This window comes from Myripristis murdjan, chromosome 17, assembly GCF_902150065.1.
Source record: "Myripristis murdjan chromosome 17, fMyrMur1.1, whole genome shotgun sequence".
NCBI lineage: Eukaryota > Metazoa > Chordata > Actinopteri > Holocentriformes > Holocentridae > Myripristis > Myripristis murdjan.
In genome coordinates this window covers 31,102,637-31,124,527 of record NC_043996.1, presented here as the reverse complement: position 1 = coordinate 31,124,527, position 21,891 = coordinate 31,102,637, and the positions used below count along the sequence as shown (strand labels likewise).

At 44.5% G+C, this 21,891-nt stretch overlaps 1 protein-coding gene across 1 annotated transcript in view; it reads left to right on the top strand.

The window, feature by feature from the left end:
* The first annotated feature begins 1,715 nt into the window (after window positions 1-1,715).
* kcnq3 (potassium voltage-gated channel, KQT-like subfamily, member 3) overlaps window positions 1,716-21,891 on the top strand; it is a 135,754-nt gene continuing 115,578 nt past the window's right edge. The window contains exon 1 of the mRNA XM_030074565.1: window positions 1,716-2,032. Within this exon, the coding sequence (XP_029930425.1) occupies window positions 1,716-2,032 (317 nt within the window). The remainder of the gene's footprint in view (window positions 2,033-21,891) is intronic.

Genomic DNA, 21,891 nt, shown 5'->3' with positions numbered 1-21,891 from the left:
CTGATGTTGGCCTAAATGTTAAAGCATCACTTTTCCATGTCGTGTCAGTAACCTATTTACCGCTCCGCCGGGGGCGCGCGCCCAGGAGCGCCCTGACTTTTTCAGAGAACTCACTGAAAAACTTGTGGTGTGTGTGTGTGTGTGTGTGTGTGTGTGTGTCGGCTTGCTTGTGCATTTCCGCCTCTTTGCCTAGCTTATACATGTGTGTGTATGTGTGTGTCTGTGTGTGCATGTTTGCATGTGTCTGTACGCGTGCGTCTGTTTGTGCATCGATTGTTTGCGTAAGAATGCGTATGGGTGTGCGCGCGCGCCCGTGTGCGTCTTTGTGCGTGTGCATTTCTATGTTTAGTATTATTGCACAAGTGTGTGTGTGTGTGTGTGTGTGTGTGTCTGTGTCAGTTCTTATACATGTATGTGTTTATGTGCGCGTGCATATGTGCATATTTACACAATCTGTGATTGCGTGCGTGCGTGCGTGCGTGCAGGCCTGTACGTCTCCATTTGTTTGCGCGGCTGTCTACATCTGCCTGCGTGCCCATATGCATGTCACTGTGTGTGCGTGCCTGCATGTCTTGTGTGTGTGTGTGTGTGTGTGTGTGTGTGTGTGTGTGTGTGTGTGTGTGTGTGTGTGTTCGCGCGCACGTCGCGTCTGCGTGGCTGCTGATGAAAGCCGGAGCCTGTGCCTTCTCCTTGTTGCCTCCGTGTTGCGCTTCAGTCTCAGTATCGACCTCCTTCACGCAGCATCATCGCCTCTCCAGCCTCCGTCTCCGCCCTCCGCCGCCTCAGCGCCGCTTCCTGTGCAGGTGGATGGAGGCTGGGAGCCCGGAGACACGGAGCATGCACGGCCGACGCCGCTGGTAGGGCTCCGTGATTTCACCCCGACACCAGCGGACACTTTCCGCTGTTTTTCTGCCTTATTCCTTCTTCCATGTTTGTAGGTGTCATTTTCTCTTTTGGTGCTGGTTTGGTGATGGAGATGCAGCGTAATCCCAGCTCTTTGTCTCCTGTGTGTGTGTGTGTGTGTGTGTGTGTGTGTGTTGGTGTTGGGAAGGGAGTGGAAGGGGCGACGGGTGCCAGGTGGGGCAATTGTTGCTTTGCATTTGCGGGATTCAGATAATTTGCCTGATCAGTTGGCTGCAGTTTGATCAGCATCGCCCGGCCAGACGCCGTTTCTCGCCTCGTGTCGCGCACACCCGAGAAAAAAAAAAGAAAAAAAAAAAAAAACATCCTATATTCCCATGATATTCGTGTAGGGATGCGGGGCGCGTCTCTGCCGCTCAGCACTGAGTTTATCGGACTTTGTGATATTTTTACCTCCCGTGGTGCCGCTGAGATGCTCACATAACAATGGGCGGGCGGCTTGCCTGTGATATTTGCGCAGCATCCACAAGAAATGATCATAGGATTTACCGAAGGTGTTATTTTTCCACTCGGAGTGAGATAGATGCAGATGGTTGGGAAGGGGTGTTTATCTGCCAGAGTGAGGGATGTCAACGTCCTCTCTCTCTCTCTCTCTCTCTCTCTCTCTCTCTCTCTCTCTCTCTCTCTCTCTCTCTCTCTCTCTCTCTCTCTCTCTCTCTCTCTCCTCCAGTCAGACTGTCCAGCACCTCCCTTCGCGCCGGGGGCCACATCCTTAAATGACCCACGGCTGAAGGCTCCCGGATCCAGCGCCCGGATCATGGCATGCTGCTCACACCGGGCATCCAGCACTGACCATGGGACTCAGGTCCAGGACTGTCGCTAGCGGCTCGGAGGAGCAGAAGGACAAGAAGCCCGGCGCTGCTCCTCCTCTTCCCGGGGACTTGGACCAAGGGACCGGCGGGCCGGACAAGGATGGGGCCCTGCTGCTGGTGGCCTCGGGCCGGGAGGACTTCAAGAGGGGCTCTCAGGGCATCGGGCTGCTGGCCAAAACCCCGCTGGGCTACACCCGACCGGTCAAGAGGAATAACATCCGCAAGAGGAAGATCCAGAATCTGATCTACGATGCGCTGGAGCGGCCGAGGGGATGGGCGCTGCTCTACCACGCGTTTGTGTGAGTACATGAACGCGCTTTTACAAGTTTTCCCGCACGTCTGTTTCTTTTTCTTTTTCTTTTATTTATGGGTTATTGGTGATGAAGCAGCTGCGGAGTTCAGAGTCCGCTCCCTGGGAGGAGGGCTGGCTCAGCTGAGGGTCTCTCAGTGACTGGACTGTCTGCCCATTTCGCTCCAGTCTTGCAGTCCATTAATGAGAGCCAGTGCCCGGGCTAATGTGGAACTCAGTTAGGTGGTAACCTAATAATGCACTGGGAAATTAATAGTGGGAGCCTGAATCTGGGTTATGCATTTTTCTCAGCCGCATTTTTAACCAGCCCAAACTCCATTCTGCTCCCAACAATTTGCAGCGCGGCAGTGAAGGCCACCACAATAACGCGGAATCTTGTCGAGTTAATAGAAGCAGATGGTAATTAACAGAACCCACCCTTTACCTCATTATTACTCCCAGTTGATGCGTTTCCATAAAGTCTGGGTCGGAGTGAGGGAACAGCCAGTCAGTCACATTTTCCTCAGCCCATTTTTACTCCACTAATGCAGAATCCAGCCGGGTTGTAACTTAATTACACAGCCAGTAATTAATATTTTCAGCCCATATTTCATAATCCTCAACCTTTAAATCCCCACAAAGCTGCACAACAGTTTTTTTTTTTTTTTTTATAAATTGCTTTGCTTCTGTGTGATGGACACTGTGATTCTGAGGTTAGTTCAGAGAAAACCTGATGCTGATGTGAGGCCACCTGACACCACAGGACAGGGAAATAACTTGTTGTTGTTGTCCGCAGTATAGCCAGTACATCTTCTGGTATTCAACAACCACTTTCACTGTTTTTTTTTTTCTTTTCCCCAGTGTGTCAGTGAAGAGGCCAGCTCTGCAGTCATCAAGTTTTAGCATTGAGCTCAGAGCTCACGCTGCGCTGTTTGGTGTTTTGTCTCTGTTGGGCGTAAACCTTCCATCTGCCAAAGATCAGCTTTCAGGGACGACTGTGGGCCTGCTGCCATGCTGACCACAGTGCAGGGTTGAGTTAGTGCCTCGTGTGTCGTGGGTTTGGGGGGCTTTCAGAAGCCTGAGGGGTCAGAGGAGCTTCTCAGCTCATACATGAAGAGCAGGTAACTCACCGACTAAAGTTAAGAGGTGAAAATCACCCACATGTTTGAGGTTTTCACACAAAAACAACATGTTTCTTTGCATCAGTTTGAGGCCTCGTTCCATCCCGTCTGTTTGTAATATTTTAAAAATGACGCAGCCTCTTGATCAAAGGCTTTTTAACTATTTTTGTACGAAGATTTGTCTTTGTCTCGGTCTTTCTGTCTCATGGAGATGTGGAGTATCACACGTTGGTACTGCAAACTCAAAGCTACCTCACGGAGCTTTGACACGTAAACGATTGTTCATTATGGTCAATCAAACATGTCAGCCAATGATAGAACATCACATTATAAAGCTGCTGGTGACGCATCGACTTTTGCTGATGCATTTTACATGACTTGCTATTTTGCTGGAAATTGATTATTGAAGTCACAGCCACTTGAAAAGGCATTTCTCGAAGCAACTTTTAATGTTTTTTTTGTTTTCGAGCAGCGTTTAATTTACTGCCACAAGAGGGAGACAAATCTCACAGAGCTGGAGAAGGTGCAGGTTTAAAATCGAGTTTTGCATTTTCGTCTGCTTGTGGTGTCGGTGAGTGTCTGTGTGTGTGTGTGTGTGTGTGTGTGTGTGTGTGTGTGTGTGTGTGACCATGTATGTTACCATGGACGTATCGCATAGGAAGGAGGGAATTATATGGCCCCGCCCACTGTACTTTTCATTTTCCATGTTGTTCAAAATGTGGCACAAATCGCAGACACACAGAGGTTTACAGATGTTGTCGTATCGTGTAATTCATCTTTCTGGGTTCAGGAAGTTTCTTTGTGTCTACGCTCGCTGGGTTTTGTAGAACTGAGAATTTAAAAGCCACATTTCGTGAAGTGAACGTCTGGATTGTCCTGAAACGACGGCTCACGCTGCTGCTGATGGTTTGGCTCAGTGATGAAGATGTGTGCCTCCAATCCAACAGCGGAAATGTCTTAATTATCACTAAAATACCTTGATTGTTTGAACACTTAATTGTTTCTCAGTGATTTAATTCTGACTGAAGTTTGAGGGGCTGGAGATAAAAGCTGCCACATGTTCAGATTATGTGTCGGCGTGACTGAAACAGGCTGGTAATTAGATGAAGGAAATGGGTTTAGCGCTTGTTCCGCTTTGAATGAGGCACTGAACTCTTGCTCATTGTGCCGGGGGCCGTCTGAAGCCTCCTCCGGGGCCCCGTGGTGGTCCCCGAACCCCGCGCTGGGACGCACGGCGGTAGTAAACAGAGGCCGTCCCCTGACGCAGCAGCTTTTCAGAGCAGCTCGGCTTATTGACTCGGCTGCTGCCTGATCAGCTGAGCCTGGCGTGCTCAGAAACACTGAGTCATCCCCAACACGTCCATGTGTGTCGTGTGTGCGACCACACACTCTCACACGCTCTCACACACACTCTCGTATGCAGGCAGCAATATGTCTGCTCCATATGGGCTGCAGCGAGACAAGCAGGGAGTTTTGATGTAGAAAAATGCAGCCCTTTTTCATGATGACGTGGAAACATGAAGGGATCCAGTCCCGGCTCGCTGAGACGCTGCGGATTCAACATCTGATCGCTTTTAGTCTGGTGGTGGGTTTTGTTCTCTGTTCTGTTTGCTTCTCAAATTAAAAAAAGAGCCATAATTACATATTACACTCACTGTGTTTACATTCACTCTAGTAATCTGGTTATTTTCCGCGTACGGGAAATGATCTGATTTGTGAAGCGCCGTGCAAACAGAAAGCCGGTTTCCATGATCAGGTTAAGGGATTAAGAGGAAGCCGGTCAGCACAGGTGGATTTCTGCAGGAGAAAAACCTGATCGCTGGACCGTGGAAACCTTTACCAACCTTTACTCTGACGTTTTTTTTTAATTTGAGATCATGTGCAGGAAAAGAGAGCCGGTAAGGAAACTGACAGGATAAACTCACAGTGAACACACACTTTTTTGATTTGATGTCTCTGATGAAAATATACCCGATTATAGGGGAGCGTGCGTATTTTTTATTTATTTATTTATTTATTTTTGAGAATTCAGAGAAAGCTAACATGTAAAAACCCAATTTCCTGCTGTAACCTGGTTACTCAATAACCTGGTTTCTTTTTTTTTTCTTCAGTATTATATTTATTAGCTTTTGTTCGTTTTATACAGACAAAATAAACATTGACAAGGAAACATCCGGTAAACTCCCAATAACCCGGCAGCCTCAGTCAGAAAGAAACTTAACAGACACAGCAATCATTGGAAATCATGTCAATGAAAAAATGATCATAATAGTAAAAATGATAATAATTAAATATACAGTTTAGTCAGCATCCTGTTCTTCTCCTTTATCTAAAACAATGGTACTTTAGCTGTGGGATTACACACATTTTATTGGGAGATTATCGGTAGCACTAATCCCCGTCCATCCACTGACATTTCCGCAGTTCTCACGTGCGCGCACACACACACACACACACACACACACAGCAACAACAACAAAATCAAAAACAAAAACAAAAAACAAGAAAGCTATTTATAATTACTATATCTTTTAATTGAAATCACAAGAAACTGTGAAATAGCGTTAGAAAATTACTGGGAAAAAAAAAACATATAAAGTTTTAACAGATTTTGATAAGAGTGAAATGAAACCTTTCAAAGTAAAAGCCCGTGCCTGGCGGTCTGGGTTTCAGAGTTAAATGATGATGTTTTGCTCTTGTTGATCTTCCTGATCACATTTTTCTTTATTTTTCAACATTTTATTTTACATTTATTTTTCAAAATTAAAAAAAACGACCAAATCCACCGGAAAAGGTTCAAGCCGCCACGCGCCATGTCCTCCGTCCCGTACTGATGATGTCATCGAGCAGGAAGCTGCAGGGTTACGTGAGGTCGACATGAATTGATTTAGTATGACAGTCGCCGTAGTGATCGATTGGGATGCGGCGTGTGTGTGTGTGTGTGTGTGTGTGTGTGTGTGTAAGCTGATCGTGTTTGCACTTCCTGTCTCGGTGTCGTGCCGCTCCGCTCCACACCGAGCAACGCTGCAAACCTCAGGAAACACAAAGTCATCACACGACGGCAGGAGGAACACACACACACACACACACACAATAATGATGAATAATCATAAACATCCTTGATGTAGCTCTTATCTGAAGGCTCATGAGCGAGAAAACACACGAGGATGATGATGATAAAAATACACACACTCCACAGAGGGGCAGCGACACATTCACACCTTTGAGCTTCATCACAGCAGCTGGGTTAAGTGACTTGCTCAAGGGCACTTCAGTTATGTGTGATGATGGCGGGGGGAGAGTTAGTCATCCTCTTCCTCCACAGATGAGGATGCACTCGAGCCGGCCAGAGGAGGGGGGCGTGGCAGAGGGGGGTCGGGGGGGTGGATGAAGATGTAAGAGACGTGAAGCTGACGGCCGAGGAAGCTCCTCCGGGGTTTCGCCGCCGGCCGCTTGTCCGTCTCAGTCGGCTCCGTGAGCAAAACCAGCTCCGTGTTTGGCTCCTGGCACCGTTTGGTCATCCAGTTCAGGAGCGCTGGGATCCAGTTCAGCAGCCCCACTGGACTCCTGGGACCTTGTTGCCGTGTTTTTGCAGCTGTTTGACACCGTTGCATTTTTTTCTTTTTTTTTTTTTTTTTGCTGCAATCACCTGTCAGGAGTAGGAGCGACGACGTGTCTCTGCAGGGTTTCAGAGCTGCATCACAAACGTCCCATCAGCCGGATGGGGCTCGAACGACGGGCTGCGTGCAAATAACGTCCCAAAATACAACACCCAGGCTGATGCTGCTCGTCGTGATGTTTCCTCAGATCAAACCAGCCGACCTTGTTGTTGCTGCTGCCTGGTCCACAGCTGAGCAGCAGTGAGGTGGTCTCTTCTTGAGTGACTTCCATCATCAACTCTGGACGAAGTGTGTTCAACAGATTGTCTTAAATTAAAAAAAAAGTCTTCTGGGTGCAGTCTGATGAGCCTGTGAAACACGGAATATAGCTACTACTAATAATAATTATAATAATACATTTTATAACGTATTGAAGTTGCGTGCTGCATTCACTTTTCAAGCCTTTTTGTATTTGCTTTTCCCATTAAAGGTATTAAAGGCAGACTGTGCAGGACAGCCCACTGTGTTACGATGTGGGACAGAAAGATGAACGCCACTCAGTTCTCAAAAGAAACGAAGTTAGAGATGCCTCAGGAGCATTCACCTCCTCTGCTTAAATGCTTTTTGTGAATATTTGACATGAAAACGTTTGACTGAAAAGTGTCTGGTTTCATTTTGAGGCTTATCAGTGCCGGCATGAGGCGCAGAGGTTTGATTCGTCCTCATCAGGTTGCAGAAAACAGGTGGACAAAGTATCGAATGTCTGTAAAATTTAATGTCGAGTCTTAAAGCAGCGCCGAAGTAGTAATGAAATGTCGGTTACTATGACAACAGAGGAGAGAGAAAGAGAAAGAGAAAGAGAGAGTGAAACCAGATCCACACTGGAGGCTGAGAGTCAGTGAGAGTGAACACGTGGGAGAGGCAGAGAGAGAGAGAGACAGATAGAGAGACAGATAGAGGTAGAGTCAGAGTGAAATAGGAGAAGAGAGAGAGAGAGCGAGAGAGAGAGAGAGAGAGAGAGAGAGAGAGAGGGGTGTCAGCAGTTTTCATGGCAGATCAGTGGTGAACTTTGGCCTCGACTTGGCATCCACACAAACCAGAGCTCCTCTTTAAAAAAAGTATTCCTCTTCGCAGAATGGACGCCTGTAAAACTCACCTCCCTCCCTCTCTCTCTCTCTCTCTCTCTCTCTCTCTCTCTCTCTCTCTCTCTCTCTCTCTCACTCTCTCCCCCAATTGAATTCAAAGGGGCTTTATTGGCAGGGGAGCCAGCCGTTATTTTGCCAAAGCAAAGTGTGAAACAGAAACAACAACAGAAGTGAACATTAAACAGTTTAAATGCTGTTTGAATTACATACACAGATACAGACACACACACTCAGTGTCCACGTTACCACCTTGTAACAAAGTTTATAATGTTCAGTTTGTGTTGACATTGTGGAGAATGTGCCACTTTAATTCTGTGTTTATTCCTGAGGTTGTAGTTTGCAGAGGTCTGCTACTGGACTGCATTATACTGAGAGGGGTTTCTAGTTTTTTGTCCTCCCGTATTTGTACAAAATGATGCGGACAGAATAGTGGAAACAGCTGTCAGTAAAGTGCAGCACTAACTATGAGCTCAATGCCAAACATAGAAGTGAATGAACACCTCTGTTACCGTGACAACAAGACAAGCTGAGCATTACAGGCAGCAGGAGAGGAAACTTTATGGCACAACAGCTGGACTGGATTGGATGAGGATGTGGAAATATAAATACTTTGGCTACTAATACTATACAAACACTGCAACCTTTTTATTTATTTATTTTTTTAAAAACAAATGTATTTAAAGATATTTGCAGGAATACACAGCTGATTGGTCTTGAACGGACCTCTTTTGGATGTTCATGTGGAGCTCTCTTGCACTATGAGGACCACAGATTCTTCTTTGTGTACTTCTTAAAAAAGTGCACCAAAATTCAGATTTATAATATATAAACATGAGTTTGTGCTCGTGGTGGTGTCGGTGTTAGCTGTGTGTTTCCTGTGCCGGTGTCTGGCTGTGGTCGCTGTCCGTGGTGCTGAAACATCTGCAACGTCCAACTTCATGAAAGATCTGCTCTCAACACCTCCAGCCAGTGTTTGATTTGGTCTGCTGGCTTTTATTTCTCCTCCTGGCCCTCACTGCTCAGATTTGGACTTTCAAAGTGAAAACTTTCCGCTGCACACTCACCACTGGGATCACAAACCCCCGAAACTATCTGAGTTTCTCACTCACAGAAACATAAAAAGATGACAGCTGGAGCTGAAAATAGTTCTTCATTAAGGGGCTGCAGAAGAAGTATTTCCGATCCCACAAAGACCTTTTCAGCCCACGGTGCTTTAAAGAACCATTTCTTTAAACGGTTCTAAAGGAAATTCCTTTATTTTTTTTAAACAGTTCTTCAAAGAATCCCCAAAGGTGCAGAAACTCATCCAAAATGAAAACAAAAGTTCTTTGAGGAACCAGAAATGGTTCCTCATGAAGGTTAACAAAGACATTCTCTGAAGCTCATTCAGAATAGTTCTGGTATAATTAAGTTTTTTTTTTTTAAAATGAGTCTTTCATTAGTGTGATGAACAGCTCTAGTCCTGTTTTAGTCATTTCATTCTGATGTCGTCTGCTAAGTTGACTCAATCATAAATCAGTCTTTGTGTTTATAGAGCTGACATTTATTTTGCTTGTTTGTGTCACATCATGGCCTCTGGACCTTTAGCAGTAACAGACATGTGGATAGACAATAACGCCAGCACAGCCACTGGGAGCCACTGGGAGCCAGTTTTTCCAACGACACGGTCACAGGTTATGCACAGTTTAAACTTGTACTTGTGCATGAATCCAACTGGATTAAGACGGTTTTAGCTTTGTGTGTAAAAGTGTCAAGCATAATTTATTTAATCTTACCGCATTGCAAGACATACCACACAGAATGCCTGTCGGGGTTTGTGATGTGATGTAAACAGTGCACACATTCAGACCTCAGCTCAGTTTTCCCCTCATGTTGTTCAGCAGCGCCTCATTTAATTTAATTTAATTTAATTTACATTTGATTGTTGCTGAGAAAACAATCCTGACTGAATCAGTGAAATCTGACAATATCCTGACGAGGTTTCAGTTAACTTCCAATTTGCTCTGATTCTGCTGAGACCACAAAAGCTATTTTTTGCGCTGTTAAAAAAAAAAAAAAAAAAAAAAAAAAAAAAACCTGCTGTGTGCATAATTTACCTCAAGCCTCAGCAAGTTACTGGCTGAATCCATCAAAACACACGATTAACCGCCTTAAAATCACAGCAGACTCTCAAGGCTCAGCCACAGCAGAAAGAGAAGGTGTAGGAAAGGAGGTTTGTGTCGTACGACGTCAGGATTTCATGTCAGCGTTCATCACAGCAGCATCACATCCTGCGCTTTGGTATATTTACTAAATATTTATTCAAATGTGCAACGCCTACAGATGTGTTTCCTGTGGTTTAGCGTCTTTGCTTTGTCCTTGGTTTGTGTTGTGAGGAAATCCTGGTGGGGAAACAAATGTGCTTAATAAATCACAAGTAGAGTGAAGTAGAGCCTGACAGCCTCCTTGTAGAATCAACGGAGGAGGTTGAGACAGAAAGATCACAAACACGAACGAGATCTCGGTCGGATTCGGTTGTAAAGCCACTTTTCGTTTGCTGATATCCTGTGAAACGTTTGTTAAAAGTCTGACCTTTCGGCAGCGAGAGGGGAAAAACAATCTTCGGAGGTGAAGGCACGGCCGCGCCGATCGGACGCGCCGTCACAGGTGCAGCTCGCCTTCAGTCTCAACAGCAAACAGGGTCATGTGACTTTTCCGGCTTGAAAGGCTTTGCAGCGTTTTGCCGGCGTCGAGGTGGGAGTCCGGCGCCCGCGGCAGATCAAACGAGAGCGAGATGAAACAGATGCAGACGGAGTTTGGGACCGGAGACTCTGCATGCGGCTCATTAGAGGCCGTGAACACTCATTAGCAATTAGTAACTCTAAATAGCACTCGCCAGCACTTTGCACAGGAGCAGACAGCCATTTAGTCTCAGAGCACGACAGTGGGAAGAGCGTCGCACATTAGCCCTTTGCAGGAAGTTAACCGAGCTTAATGCCAAAAGACTTTTAAACTTCAGCGTCACAGCCTGGAAAAAAACACAGCAGCAGTTGTGGTGGTTATCTTTACTTTTCTTATTTGCAAATTTCAAATTATAGAATGGATACAGTACTATTATTGCTGTGTCACAGTGCCAAATGGCTTCACCTTTGGGAAATAATGAAAATATAGAATACAGAAGACAATCATATATCCTTAAACATTCCCACACAACACCCCCACCCTGCCTTTGGGTTGGCAGCAAATTGAAAAATGAAGGTTTTAGTATCCAGTAACTGAAAGCTACAACATTAACAGAGTGTACAGTCTCCATAAAATTGATAACTTCCCCATAAATTTTCATTAAAAGCCCTGGTTTCTGTTTTAAGTTGTACATGAGATGTCTTGGTTGCACATTAGGTACATTTAGAGTGTCTGAGTGTTATTAACATTATAATGGTGGTATATGAAGCCATTCCCAGGCTCAATTATGTGCGAGAAGTTCAGTTTTTAGGTTGATACTCTTTGTTACGCAGATTTTGTGCCAAATTGAACCATTTTTGACCACTGGAGAATTGATAAAAATGGTTAAAAATCTCTCCAAAATACCACATTAGGACACGAAGACCTTGAGGAACAGAAATATGTTTTTCTGGACTGCATGATTTTTCTGGACTGTGCAGGCTTTGTGGCCCAAACTGCATGGCATTAGCAGAAGGTGGGTGTGTCTGCAAAGGGGAGAGCCGTGGCTGCCCAGAGAACCCATTTTCATTCACACAGCTGGAGGTCAGAGGTCAAGGGACGCCACTGGAAATGACCAAGCCAGATTTTCCCCTTGCCAAAATTTAGCCTAGCTTTGCAGCGATATTTGTCCTGCTTACCAACAGCCTAGCATGACCTGCTTGGCACCAGTGGATTCCTGAGTTTGTCCACAGGCTCTGAACGACATCAGCCAGCAGGTCGTTTGGGGGTTTAACGTAAACCTGCTCCAATTAAAGAGAAATCCCCAGTAAAGCCGTCATGGATCGTGGCGTCGTGGATCAGCTGGACTTGTTGTTTCAGTAATGAGATTAAACAGTGGCCTTAATAACACTGGTCCAAAACTTGACCAGTGTCATTAAAGAGAGTCTCTGCTTGGGATCTGCTCTGGGTAGAACTGAGGATAATTCATGTGTCGAGTGAAATTTATGACCTTTGAAGCCATGAAAGTTATAACGGCATATTAGGGCCACGGAGGGGAGAAAAAAGGGAGTAGGATGGGGAGTTGATATTCCAAGAAAAAAACTTAAAATTTCCTAGCTTAAATTTGTAAATTTATGAGGGAAAAAAACGCATATTCTCTGAGATTAAAGTCGTAAATTTACATTAAAAAAACGTACAAATTTCTTGCAAATTGTACGACTTTAATCCCAGAAATTCTTAGTTTTTTTTCTCTGAATATTATCCCTCCCTCCCCCAGCTTTGTATTTTTTTTCCCTGTTATGGCCCCAACACACTCTCTTCACTTAAATCCAGACCTTGCCAGCGCTTGTCACCTGCACGGCTGAAGGAGCTCGGCAAATTAAATCCGGCCGGCACAAACGCAGCCGTCCTGCATCCTGCACTCCGTCACTCGCAGCCTGTTACCGTACGGCCGGCAGATCCGTCACCGAGGTGATTTTTTCCTGGAAATCCTGCGTGGCGGCCATGAGAGTGAATGATAGGTAACGGTGAAGCAGGAGGGAAAACAGTGAATCAAACTCACGGCTGTGGCAGGTTTTAGTAATTCATCAGCGGGAAGTATGCACGCCCCTTTAATATCTACAGAAACGGCCTGTGAGAGGCTTCAGGCACCTTCAGGTAGTAAAATAAATCATACATCACCCTGACTGATACGTCACGTCAACAAACCGCAATTTTTTTCAATTCTGGTGAAGTTATTGGTAAAATCTAATACTCTTCTCTTTAAAAAAAAAAATAGAAATAAATAAATTAAAAATAACAAGACAAGTATCATAAAATGACCAGACAATTAGATAAAAAAATAAACAAACAAAAAAGAAAAGTACCTTGAAATTATTATAATTATTATTAATGGTTATTTATATTATTAAAATGATATATATAAAAAAAAATTACCAAAAATTACAAATAATTACCAAAAAAATTTTAGAAAAAAGGAAAAATTAATTACAGCAAAAAAAAAAAAAAAAAACTTCCTCCCCCAAAAAATTCAAAATAAAAAGAAATAAATTTTGCTCAGAGGTTTGGGTAAAACCTTTCAGAATAAAAGCCTGCCCATGGGCTCGTGGGTTTCAAAATGAAAGTAAATTCATGATGATAGATCACTGACTTCATTACATAATTAAAATCACAAACACGTAGAACGTTTTGGAGGCAGACATGACAACACATTACTGGAAATGAGCGGCTTCACACAGGCGTGATGTCGTCATGGCGACGAGTCGTGGCGTGATGAAGGCATGGAAGCGCACACACAGAGGATTACAGGGAGAGGGAAGGAGGCTCCTGTGAGGACGGCCGGCGTTAGTCATCATGTTGCTTCATCATCGCTTTAGTGGGAGGATTCAGAGCCTGTGGCATCAATAATACATACAGCTGCACCACACACACACACACACACACACACACACACGCACACGCACACACACGCACGTCAGCTGATGATCTGCATCTGAACGTCTGCTCTGAGTGCCTCCATAAAGTGGTGATCCTCAGCATCCTCAGTATTTTATTTCATCTCCATCTTTGTTGCTAAGCGCCCATCGCTATGGTGTTCCTGCACCGCTCCTCCTGAGGTCGCCTGTCAATCAAACCGGGCGGGCGGGGCTTGGGCTTCCTGTTTCCTGTGGAGGTTTACTTTCTCTTTTCTTTGTCTGTTCGGCCATGGTGGCTGTCACTGCTCGTGCAAACCAGCCAGTTTTACTTCTTCAATTTATTCTAAGCTTTCTCAAAAAAAAAAAAAAAAAAAATTATTAAATTAAACCAGCAAACCTACTTTAAAAACAAATGACAACTAAACTAAAAAATTGAAACAAATCAGAAATAATAAAAAAAAAATGAAAAATGAAAAACTATAATAACCTTGGTGTTACCAGGACAATGGAGTTACCAAAAAAATCAATTATACCTAGATTTGTGCACACACATGATCAGGATGTGTGTGTAGCGTCCTGCTTTGAGGTGGGCAGCGGTGGATCTAGATTCCTACACATGACCGCAGTGCATAAAAATAAAAAATTAAATAAAACAAAGGACATGGTTTATTGATCTGCAGGCTCTCTGAGTGGAGGCTGTTTATGGCACCGGGCGGAGAAACGGCTCCACAAATATTAATGGCGTCTGTGGTTGTGGTCGTGCGGTGGAATGACACTCAGCGTCTTTAAGTGTTTTACCGGTGTGTGTGTGTGTGTGTGTGTGTGTGTGTGTGTGTGTGTGTGTGTGTTAGGAGTTGTGTTGTGTCGTGTTTTTATTGTATCTTGACGTTTGCACATGAAACTTGAATCTCATAATTGAACCCCTGACCATCCCGGCCCTTTCATAGACCCATTTAATTGGGAGGGGCAGGGGGGCTTCGGTGGGGGGTCAAAGGTCAACAGTAGAAGCTAAATAGAAACAGTAAACATCATCTGAAAGCTGGGAAGCTGGAGATTAATTTGAGATGCAGCTCAGCTCTGTGTGTCAAGTTACTCTGGTCATAAATCTGTAGTAAACACTGTGTTTTGGTTTTTTATTGATTCAGAGTGTATGAGGGTTAGAACATTATGATGGAAGCATGAAGCCATTCCCATGTTCAGTCATGTGTCATAAGGTGTTGCAGCAGTTTTTGTGTTGATAGTCTTTGTTAAACAGATTTAAAGGGGGTGCCCTGGTGGATCACCTGGTAGAGCGCGGACCATTTGTTCAGGCTGAGTTCCTGGTTCGAATCTCACCCCAGGCCATTTCCTTCATGTCACCCCCTCTCTCTCCCCTGCCTGTCCCATCTCCACTGTCACTGTTGAATAAAGCAGAAATGCCCAGAAAAAAAAGTGCAATATTGGACCACCACCAATTTTGAACGCTTGAAAAATCCCTCCCAAATCCCACATTAGGACACCAAGACCTTGAGGAACGCCACAGAAAAATTCAGGCTTTGATTTGGTGTCAGAAACTTTTGACATTTGGAGATTTCTGCAGGATTTGCGTTTTCTGGCGTTGAGCTTTCTGTTGTGGAAATGTGTCAGAAAGTCACCCTTATTGTCAGTCGACCTGGAGAAGCAGAGCTCCTCTGAAGGACCTCGCTCTCTAGTTTGTGTGTGTGAAGTTTGAGGATGTGATTTTCCTTGAGGTCACTAGAGGTCATTTTCTACAGCGACGTCCAGTCTCAGCTTTCCAGTCAAAGCCAACTGATGCAGCTCCAAGACTGTTTAGGCCCCAGTCTGCACACACACACCATTTTACAACAGGCCACAAGAACACATGTGGACTGCAGGCTTTGGGGCCCAAACTGCATGGGATTAGCAGAAGGTGGGCGTGTCTGCAAAGGGGAGAGAACCCATTTTCATTCACACATCTGGAGGTCAGAGGTCAAGGGACCCCGCTGGAAACAGACATGACAGTTTTTCCATTCACCAGAACAGTAAGGGGTTAAATCTCATTTTCACCCAGTGAGATGGTTTCACTTTCTCCAAGACGATTCAGCTTGGGACTGAAATCCAGAATGAAACAAGACAGGAAGCACCGGGGAGATGAGTTTGATTCAAAGCTGCTGTCTCTGGTTGTGAGGAGACTCTTGAAGAAAGTTAAGTGACATTGACAGAAGCGAGGGCGTCTCAGCCTCCTGTTGGACTTTAAGACTGAATATGATGATGCGGTGATGATGTGCCACGTCCACGTTTCAGCAGAGCTCCGGTATCATCGAGGTTTTGTCGAGTCAGGCGCTCTTGGCCTGCGTGTTCGGGGAAATTAAATCCCTCTGGCCTAATAAACAAGCGCCCCCACTGTTTTTTTTTTCTCAAGCTATCTATCAGTAATTAACCTACATCTGGTGTTTGTCAGCGCCTCTGATGTTCGAGTCGACTCCCATGGGCAGGAATTAGCAGAGCAAAGGTGGGTTTTTCACCCCTGTGCTCCGTGCATGACAAATCGGGGAGAAAAGAGCCATTATGGGCTGAATGATGTGGATCCTCATCGCTGCGGAACATAAAACCTGATGGAGTCGGTGTTGTGGGCCTTTATCCTGCCACATCGGAGGCTGGAGAGCCTGCAGTCAGCTCTGCTCATCAGAGGGAACGTCAACGCCGCTGTCAGCTCTGCCAGCCTCGACACGACTGTGTTCATGTGTTCATCCAGGAGCTGGCTCGGGGCCACGGCGACGCTGTGGAGCAGGTGAACTCCCACCTGCTGCTTGAGTTTGGACTGATTGATTATTTAAAGCCGCAGTCAGAAAGCAGAAAACTCAACTCAGATTTCATGGGTCATCCCGGCTCGTCCAAATTAAATTCTGCCGTCAGGACGCGGTCACTGCCGGGAAATATGTCCTGTCATCAGGGTGTCTCTCAAAAAGGACCTGGCCCTCAGTTTGCCCTTCCTGAATAAATAAAGATGCTCATGATGATGATGATGAAGATGAAATCTCCCTTCCTGAAGTGACCGATCCAAAATGAAAACCGAGAGCCCGTCGTCATGTCACGTTGTGTTGTGTTAGAGACATAAATATACACACAGATATAAACTGTACATAGATAGATGCACATTTTTTTCAACAATTTTGTGTTAATTTTCAAGTGATTTTCTTATAATTGAATTGTAATAATTATTATATTATTTTCTTGTAAATTAATTTTAGATTATTTATTTTTTAATAATTTTTTTTCATTATTTTTGCTAATTTTCTGGTAATTTTTGTGTAACTTTTGCTAAGATTTTTTTTTTTTTTTTTTTTTTTTTTTTTTTTGCCTAATTTTTCGGGAATTTTTGTATAAAAAGTTCTTTTACTCCAGTCTGTTTTTGAAATAAACTTTTGTTCACACCCAAATTGGATAAAAACAATTTTATCAACCAACGGGGCTAAAAACATGAGCACAAGAGTTGGAACATGAGCAAGATAATTTTGCATGTAAGCAATAGCGGTCTGTTTTCATTCATAATTTCATACAAACAGACGCACGGTGTGTTGAAGACACGTCCAGCCTTCAGAAGACATTCAGAGGACACTTCCTAACATCACAGTAGCACAGTTCGACTAAGCAGGCTTCAGTTTTCCTCTCCAGTGTGAACATGGCGTCTCCCTCAGTTTTACATCACGTTACAGGTTATTGTTGCTGTTTTCTGGTGCGCTTTGTTCGCTCGCACCAACGCTGTGCATTCCTCCGCTGTAAATTGGGACGGTTGTGTGTCGGATGTGAGCCGCTCTGCTGGGATTTGGCCTGAAAGCCTCGCCTCTGTCCTGATGAGCCGGTCCATTTATGACCCGCTGTCAAAAAGCACTTAGCTCCGGAGAAAAACGGCTTGCATGAAGGTGTATCGGGAGGCCATAAGTGACATAATGACCGCCGAGGCCCTTTGGTGTTATTTAGTGGTGGCATTATGGTGTTAATATAGCAGTGATTCCCTCGAGGTGCACTTCACTGTGACTGTGGGTACAGCGGTGTCGCAGAAATATCCACACAGAGACAGACGGATATTCTGGGCTGAATCACGGCTCTGACGCTGCGGCTTGTGGACGTGATGAGATGAAGTGAGCGAGCGAGCAGCGACCGGCACCACTGGAACACATCCTGATGAGTCAGGCTGCTGGAAACGGTGATGTGCTTCTTGTGTAAAGCCACTTGTGCCTCAGATACAGCGACTGCATCACCGCTTTGTGTCGAACATAACTCACATCGCTTCCTTGAATGCAGCAAAGCCTCAGCAGAGGTGTTCAGGCCGATCCTGATTCCCCGTCTCTTTTGGGGATCACCCGGCTCTCCAAGTGTCCCGTTTCCAGATGCAGACTGCAAACAGAGGGGTAGAAGACATGGAAACATAGAAATTCACCAAAAATGAACATTAATTAAAGTGCAGTTTGTGTGTGACGGTCCAGCGTGTTGATTTATTTTCACGTCCCACAAATGAGGCTTGAAAAATTAAATCCAGCAGTGAGTTTTTATCTCTTCCCCCTCTGCTGGTGTTTCCCTGTGGTTGGGATTAAGTGTTATGGACGTAGGTTTGTACCAGTTGCTAGGTGACTGGATAGCCATGATAGTTGACTGACAGCTGTGATAACCAATGGGAATCTGATTTAGTGTAAAAGAAAGAATGGGGTCAAGTCTGTTCCATTTCCTCATCAGGAGTTTTATTTTTGTGTGTTGTCTTCACCGTCTGTCAAGAAGGCAGATATGAAGTATGTTAATGGTTTCATTTAGTCTGACCAGCCGTCCTGTTAAATATCGTTTTACGAGACCATAAACTAGACCACAGCTGCTCTCAGTGTGGAGCTAATAACTTAAAAAAAAAAAAAAAAATCAGCTCAGTGAATGTTTATGGTTTTATTGTGAAATCTGTCCCTTCCTCGTCATTTTGTTCAGTTTTGCCGCCATCTTCAACCTCTTTTTGTTGATTTTTTTTTTTCCCCACATAAATATTTGCTTTATCATTAATTTTGTGGTCATGGTGTCCTTCTTATATTTGCTGTTGGTCGTGTCTGTGTTGTCTAAAGAGGCTGTGACGGTCGCCTGTGGATTCGGGTTGGAAATGTTAAAACTAAAAACAGTAAAAGCGCGGTCTCCTCCAGGTACACTGCCGCCTTCAGCCTCATCGCTGAAACCTTCAAATCACTGCCACTGTCTTTTCTCTTGAATTTTTTTTTTTTCACCAGAGGGAGACATCAAAATATGTTGATGCTGCATTTTAGAAAGTGAGGTTGTGATATTTTGTTTTCGTTACATGGATCAAATCTCCATCAAACGTCTTTGCATCCTGTTCTAGATTCAGATTTTGCTGCAGTCGGCACGAGATCCACAACAACAACAACAAGAAGAAGACTCAAAGTGCCACCATGTGCTGCTGCTTCATGAAAACATAACAAAACCCTGAATAAACCCGTCCCGCCCCAATGGGCTGGAGAGACGGGCGGATCAAACACACCCCGGTCACTTGGACGAGGCTCAGGGATCAGATTACACCGTCAGCGTGAGCGACGCTGTGGTGTTCAAGCCCTTTTCCAGAGAGTGGCCTCCCCACAGACGCTCTTGTTTTCCACGTCCGCATGGAAAACCCTAATTTCTGCAGTGAATCGCTGCCCGGCCTTTTCATGTTCTCATTCTCCTGATGATTTCAGTTTTTCATGAAACCTTTGGGACGAACTCTGTTTCTTCCTCCCGAGCGCAGCTTCTCCAAACACCAGAGCAAATTCAGCTGTTCACTGTTGACGCCGTTCATCCATTTTCCCCTCCCTACATCTTTTCTTCCATTTTTTCAAAGAAGCAAATTCCTTTATGGCTTTTTTGTTTGTTTGTTTGTTTTTTTGAACCAAGACAGCCGTAATGTGCCTCCAACCTCCCCACGTCCCCGGAGGCCGGTTGCCTCGGGCCTCAGTGTGCTCGGGAATGATGCCGTCCTGTTTCATTTACCTCAAGTTGCACTTAAGAATGCACAGGTTTCCAGGTATGAGTCGCTTGGCATGACGGTGCCACAGTGCCGCGCTGAAGAGTTTCAGACTTTCCTCCGGGGATCGCAGAGGGTAACAAGGGCACGTTAAGCCCAGGCACGCCGACTCCAGGCTGATTTGCATGGGACTGATATTATTTGGAGATGTGAAGTGAGTTTGAAATGTGACTTTAATTCTGTGCAACCCGTGATGCTTCTGATGCCACTGAAACAGTCAAACAGTCATTTTAGAGGCCATTTATTTGTTGTAAGATTTTGCTTTTCTCTTCTTGTTGTCATTTCTGTCTTCTCTGATTAAAATCGGAGGCGGCAGTGGAACCCGTAGAGGAGGGTTTTGAACGGATATCTGCAGCAACCTTCAAGTTTTGCTTTGCTAAATCAGAATCCGTGACGAATCTCAAAATCACGAGCATGTATATCTATAAATATCTGAGGCTGTGTGAGGTCGCCACACGTCACACATCACCGAAGAGCACATCCCTACTTACAGCTGAGGTGGGAAATAGATCCTAAAATTGACCTTCTGCTTCCCTTATTTTACCTGCCAGCTATATTTGTTATGGTTTAAAACCTAGAAAAGCTAGAGGCGGCAGTATGGCTGATGATAATTTCCAGAGATCCATCAATATATCAGCAGACTACCTGGATCAGCTGATATCAGCTTTAAAGAGCAATTTTGGTTTGACTCCAATATCATTTTTACTGATATTTAGTCAGTGTTGCTAAATACAACTGTCAAATTATCAACATGGACTCTTGTTAAAAATACATTTTGAGATTGACCTGTTTGAAAAGTTTAACAAGCTCCGGGCACGGGTCTTAGTTATGTGGATGTGATGATCGAGCAAATAACACAACAGCTACTACAGTCTAATAAGCTCAGAAAACTGCATCCCTTCACTGTAATGCAGCCTTTAAGTAGTCAAATTAAAAAAAAAAAACAATTTCCTCCGCACAGTTTGCAGCCAGCCTGCTGTGATTTTGTAGCTTTAACTTTCTAAATTTCTGCATCGCCCGCTTCACTTTCCCCCCTCACCTCTGCAACTTCATACAGAGCTTCTCTAAAAGGTTTGAATGAAGCTTTTAGAAAAGCTTCCACATTTAGAGAAGCTTCCACATTTCAAATCAGTCATGCAACTGCCTGTGGAGCCACAGTAAAAGTTCATTCAAAGCAGCGCCACCTTGTAGCTGAAAGTCTGCAGCTTCACTGCATTTTCAAATTGAAGCTCAGAGACAAAATAATCCATCAGGAGCCTCATGAGAGTCAGTTGTATGCCCCGTGTCCAACATTTTTTCCTTTAGTTTCCATTTTTTCAAGTGCTCTAACCTGGAGGGGAGGAGTGGCTTTGTGGGTTTACAAATGGAGGTTGTGCTCTTGATGCCCTCTAGTGGTCAGAAAATGACTTGTTGCAACTTTAAAACCAGGAACAGACATTTATACCACATCATTATATCCAAAATCTCTCCAGTCACACCACATAATATCAGTATAATGCTTGTGTGCCGCCCTGCCTTGAGCTTCACTGTGTCAGTGGCCACATTTGTACTCTCATTCGTACAAAAATGCACATCAGCATCGGCTGTTTTGTGTAGGAAGGTATCAGATATCGGTATCGGTGTGTTGGTCATAATTCCTCCTTGTTTTCGTGTCAGAGCTGGACTTGGTTTCCAGCTCCAAGCACAGATGCAGGGTAATAACTGTTCTAACTAATAACACCAAGTTTCATCAGCGCTCAGATGTATTACTCATGGCTTCATTATTCTTCCTTATTGTGTTTGGCTTCTGCTGAGGGAGATTTAAGGTGTTAGATAATTAACATGCAGCTTCCAGGCCGGGGTGAATGATGCGGTATGTGGGCTTTGACCCTTTGTGCTGGCCCGCTTCCACTGCTAACACGCTGCTCAGCAAATCATTTTAACGCTATCAGTGTGTGAATGCTGCTCTTCAGAAGATTATTTTTAGGAATATAAAGGGACTGCGCTGGCCGCCTGGCCGTTAGAGAGGCAGCCCAGCAAGCATCTGACAGATGGCGATGTGCAGGAGGTGGCCAAATTAAAAAGTCAACACAAACCAGCACAAAAGTTATTATTATATATTAATATATTATTCACCACAAAAATCTCTCATCTTAACGAGCCATTTAGCCTCAGTGTTGAGTAATAAAAAGAGAAAAAATCCCATGTTTCCAGTGCAGGTTCACTTGTGTCAGGCCTTTAGTAGAAATCTGTTGGAACAAGGCAGAATGAGGCAGATCTGCCACCGGGATCAAGAAAATGACTCTTGATTCAAGAAAATTTTGGGAAATATGTTGATTAGCGTTGAAACAAGTGGGATTATCTCATCTCACCGGCAGATTTTTTTATGCCAAGCAACTTAAAATTCTCTCCATTTGTTAAAAAACGGCCTGAATCCCTCCA